The 5390-nt window shown below is 45.4% G+C and overlaps 1 protein-coding gene across 1 annotated transcript; it reads left to right on the top strand.

Moving 5' to 3' along the window:
• Window positions 1–3416: 3416 nt before the first annotated feature.
• LOC144170018 (cuticle protein 10.9-like) lies at window positions 3417–4739 on the top strand. The gene is made up of 3 exons (XM_077699506.1): window positions 3417–3461; window positions 3557–3610; window positions 4120–4739. The coding sequence occupies exons 1-3, from the start codon at window positions 3450–3452 to the stop codon at window positions 4528–4530; spliced, it is 477 nt and encodes a 158-aa protein (XP_077555632.1). The 5' UTR covers window positions 3417–3449; the 3' UTR covers window positions 4531–4739.
• Window positions 4740–5390: the final 651 nt, after the last annotated feature.

The raw sequence follows: 5390 nt of genomic DNA, 5'->3' as shown, positions 1-5390 counted from the left end.
ATTCTTGTCGCCGCGTTGCTCTCGCATTTAAAGCGCGCAAGCAGATCTTAGTTTCCCCGGGAATTTTCCCCCAGGCTGAAGCTAGAAAACCTTTACCATCCCTACCCAAAGAAAATTAAGAGAACCGCGGAAGCGTTCTGACATCAAAACTGTGTCAAATGTACGTCAAAATCATCGCTAAACGGGTGTGCAACCTTTGCTGAAAGTGCGTCCAATCGATGGTTAGACCTTGAAATACCCAAATAGCCAACGAAGAATGGACCCTTGCGGAAATTTTGAACGCATCGACGAACGATCTAAATGTGCACCTATACACATTGATGAGATAAAGGTATACTACTGTACTCGTTCAGTATCATCGGTGTGTGCACTGTCTTACCTAGAACAATTCATTTTTCGCGATTTTCAAGTAACCGTTTTGACACAATGGAAGGCCGGTTTCACGCACGCACCGTGCGTCCAGAGATCTCATCAGTTTTTCTGTCGACCAACCGGTTTACAAGGAAACGCACTAGTTTGTCGAAAGGACGCCATCGGTCCCACAAAGAAAGCTTCCGCTTTAATAAACTCGTGGCGTTTTTCTCGGCGTGCATGCAGTATACTTTTACCGCTCAAGATTGCTGGGAATAGATCTATGGAAAGACAATGGTAATATTTATGTCAGCATAATCTTCGCGGATTGGAGCTAACAATTTACTTCGCTTTTATTGCACGAACAACAAGCAACACTTCATGTTCATCTAATCGACTTTCCTCATCATCAACTCATACCCCTTATTTCTGCCCTGCGGCAAAATGAACGATCTTTAAAAAAAAACAAGCAACACTTATTAGGTTCTCAGCCACCCGCGTTGATACCCGAAAGTGTATATGAACTATTCGTGATAACACGACTTGTCGGGGGAGTATTAAAAACAGTTGAACTTCATTCACCGGAGGCCCTTATATCAGAAAGAAATTCCGTTAATAGCGCCTTAAGGTCATCGAAATGCCCAAATTTTAAAGGTGCAGGCTGCATCTTCGAATGTATTAGTCCGAACAGCAGCCGTGGCAATAAAGAACGCAATTTTTTGAAACGCCACCAAAAAAGACAATCATCTAGCAACAACCACAGCAATTACCAGGCATTATAGGAGGAAGGATGTATCTGATGGCATTGTTCTGGAAACATAGGTGAGTTGCTTCATTGTTATGTAGGCAATTAATGGATTTCCTTTTCTTACCTCAGCGCGCCACAAGTCAGCGCTCTTGACAATGCCGTCAAGCTCGTGGCGGGGAGAAAGGGGGGGGGGGCATATTAACGAAGAAAAAAAATATTTTATTCCACACTAGCCATTTACTGTAGAAAAAAGTGCAAGACATTTACAGACTAGCTATGCTTCACAAATGTGATGGCCGAAATTACACCGGTTTCCAGAGCGACAGGTCGCACCGTACCCTTGCGGGCAAATGCCCCAGGTTTTAAACACTTCTCGTTGTGCGACGCTCTAAACAGTTTCCAGTAGACTGTAGCAAAAATGATCACCACTGTACCGCGTTAGTTTGCGCTACTGCAACTGTCGGGTAGGTGAAGGCGCACGAAACCTTTTACGGCATGTTAATACGTAAAACAGGTCGCTACTAGTTGTTTCTGTTAAGGCCATGTCTAGAGAGCCGTCCGAGGGTATTGTAAGCACTCCACTATATCGACGTCCACCGGCGTTTTGTAACAAAATTGCCGCGTCTGGCACTACATCGCTCTAGATAACGCAAAGATATACAGGAAACCTAACCTAACCATAGCATGACCTAATGCGCAAAAATAAATCATGAAAACATCAAACCTAACCTAAGCCATAAAAATAATAGTTCAATTTAAAGGTAAAAAACAACAATCGAGGCAAAAGCCGGTCTCTAACCACCGTCCTAGGGATCAAGAAGCTAAGACGGATACTTTAGACTACAACAACAGAGGCTTTGGCTGGTGCTAGCCTGGTTTAAAAAAATTGGAATATCGTCGGACGGCACTCCAACCATGCCTGCAGCGATCAGCTGGAGTGCCATCGGACGGCACTCTAGACATTGCGTTCGGTTAAATTCTACGTATTTAATCCCGAGTATATGAGATGTGCGCTTAAAATGGGTGCGTTTACTGTGACGCATTTGAAAGAAATTTCAGGTGAACGCAACATTGCAAGAACAATTGATTTGTGTGACGGAAGGGGGGGGGGGAGCAGGTAATATATAGGGGAAGTTAGGATTGACGAATGGTTCAGGGAAGGTTGCCTGTCTCGTCTTAGTTTGAATGCTGTAGTTGAGATGAGGCGGGGAAGTCGTATTCGAGTTTGATAGTTATGGTGAAAGCTTTCGAGGTCATTTTGCCCCCATCTGGTCACCGCACATTAATCAAAATTTTGGTTAAGTCATTGCTTGCCTGTAAAATGCTTATGCCTATAATGATAACCAGGTATAGCGCATTCCCTCCTAAAGTATATAATGTTCGAAGCTTAGTTGGCGAAATGACCTTAAGTGTCGCCTGATGTGATTGATGGAATTGCAGCATTCAAATAAAATATTTCAGAGAATCATCGATATCTTTACGAGAATATAGGGAATTTGTTGTTGTGTTTTTGTTTATTTCATAGGTTCCAGATAATTTATTTGAAGTAAAAGGACATAATCATGAGTTAATTTCACCGTCGGCATTTTCGGGGGAGATCGAACGTTTTCTTAGTTACCTTATAGCAGTTACGAGATTTATTAGCCACTAATAACGTTATTGTTGTCAGTTCAAAAAATGAAGATGCGGGTGGCCAATACTGCTATTAACGAACTTCGTATGGAACAGAGGTGCCCTAATGGGCCCCTAAGAAGAGACGTAAAATTTTAGTAATTCAATCTGTACGCTTACAAAAGAGAGAAGCTTCGAACACTTGGCAGGATACCTCAATATTCGCTTAGGCAAGGGAATGCCTAATGTTTGTGACGAAAGATTCCCGGTCCCTCAACGATATTAGGGAATATTTTACGGCCCAAAGCCGAAAACACCCATGGCCTTCGGCAACTCAGCAGGATAACTAAAAGCTAACATTTTAATCTTCTGGCGCAACCCCGGAGAACGTCTGGAAATAGACTTGTCCCGTAAGCACCAGGAAAGGCAACTCCGCCTTAAAGGCTTGAGAATGGAATTCAACTTTTCGAGCGTCGACCACAGAGATGTGGGGTTACACACCGGCCTTGTAAGGGTCTTTGCCGTCCGTACACACCCACGGCTAGGCACTGATAGCATGTTGATTCTCATACCCTGGCGCGTGTTTCTTATTATTTTTCCTTGTTTAATACCGGATCACGTCCGCGGCACCGTTAGGGGTTTTAGGAATGCGCTGCGGAGTTACTATAAAAGCAAGCAAGATTTCCATGGCTCTTCAGTCAGTTCTTTTCGCAGGAACGTCACTCTTACACCACCCACCATGTTCACCAAGGTATAGCGTGGATTATTCACACAGCTACATTGGATGGAGTATACTCCGACAGCAGGCAGGCTAATGGAGTAATACATCTTATTTCTCTGTTTCAGGCCCTCCTCGTCGCCCTCGTGGCCGTCACTGCCGCTGCCGCGGTTGAGGAATACGTGAGTTGAGACATATACTTGATTTCTAGCTCCCATTTTGTCGGCTAGCAGAATTGAAAGGCTTGCTTTTCTATAAGGATCTCGAGCATGTAGTCTGTAGATCTGTATCTTTATGCGCCCGGAAAATCGGCCGATAACACGCGCGCACTTGTTTTAAAAGACATCGGTAAAAAATTGAACGTTCTTGAAGATTAGACGTGCAGCCAACATGCCACTTCTTTCTCTTCAGTTTTTGCCCCACCACCTCTCCTGTAATAATTCAACGCGGTCCTCGGGTCATCGCCAACCCCTCACTCTTCCCAGATTGTTTTGCAGCCATTGTTACAAGCAGTATTTCCTTTTCACAAAAATTAAAATCCTGTACATCACAATTGTCGCTGTTTTATATTTACTCAACGCACAGTACCTGTTATTTCGAGACATCTGCTCCTTTGGTTACTTACTTCGCCGTAATATACGCGAACACGCAGTGTCGCGTTATATATCCGCTTGTTTTTCGTGTGACGCAGCCACCCCAGCCATACAGCTTCAGCTACGACACCACCGACGAGTTCGGAACCCGCCTAACCCGTGACGAGTCCAGCGACGCCAACAACTTCAAGGTCGGCTCCTACAGCTACACTGACGCTACTGGCGTCACCCGTACCGTCAAGTACACCGCCGACGCCGACGGTTTCCACGCCACCGTCGAGACCAACGAGCCCGGAACCAAGTCCTCCAACCCCGCCGACGCCCTGTACTCCTCCAGCTCCGTCGAGGTCGCCCCCGCCCCAGCCCCAGTCGTGGCCAAGCCAGTGACCGTGACCGCCGTGCGTGCTCCAGTCACCGTCCACGCCGTCCACGCCGCTCCTTTCACCGCCCACCCGGTGACCTTCACCGCTGTCCACCCAGCCCCATTCGCCTTCGCCAAGAGCGCCTAAGCAGCTGAAGAACCTCGTAAACTATAAGTTATTACCAGATAGGCATGATATATTTTTTGGATATTAAATTTATGCAGTAGCTGTCTACAACGAACAAAAAATGAAGCGGGTTATCTGTTTTGTCCTTATTGATCAAAATATCGGAGAAATTTGCTGTCGTTTAAATGTCCTTATTGGAGTTTGAGTTTGAATAAAGCATATTTAATATATTTTTTGTCTCTTGTGTCTCTAGCTGGTTGCAGTTTTGCACTTATATTATGCCTGTCGTGGTGGCTCGGCGGCTGAGGCACCCCCCGTTTCGAGACTTCGGTGCACAATACATGCCCTCAGGTGCTCCAAACTTATCCGTTAGGTGTCAGTACGATGCCCTGATATCCCAGGTGCAGCTACGGCAAGTAAAAACTAGGGGTGGGCTATTGATCAATTAACCTTCCGATTAATCGATCAATGCTTTAGTCGCGATTAATTTTTTCACCGGTCAATCGGTTGAAGTCCTTTGAGCAAACTGAAAGAAGAGTGTCATGTTGAAATTGTGGACAAGCATGTCGAGGATCATACTCATAAACGAATAACCCGCCTGACATCACAACAGGAAACGGTGCAAGTATCCTCAGAGATGATAGTGATTGAAACCGAAAACTTATAATCAAGAGGGACAAGAAAGTGGCTATTCTTAATAAAAAGTTACACGGTGCAAAAATCGGCGAGCGGGCACTCGCGCCATTTGGCTGCTGTAGAAATTAACTCTGTCGTAAGTAAACCGCGATGAACCGGCTTCCCCCGCAATTACGGTGAGTACCGATTTTCGTGATTCTAGGGAAGTGTGAGTCACGAACGCGGTGACAAGTGTCTCGCCCGCA

Source organism: Haemaphysalis longicornis, unplaced genomic scaffold (assembly GCF_048455015.1).
Source record: "Haemaphysalis longicornis isolate Haplotype H1 unplaced genomic scaffold, Haemaphysalis longicornis Haplotype H1 scaffold_2, whole genome shotgun sequence".
Taxonomy (NCBI): Eukaryota; Metazoa; Arthropoda; class Arachnida; order Ixodida; family Ixodidae; genus Haemaphysalis; species Haemaphysalis longicornis.
Note: the sequence above shows the minus strand (reverse complement) of the source record. Positions and strands in the feature narration are given on the sequence as shown.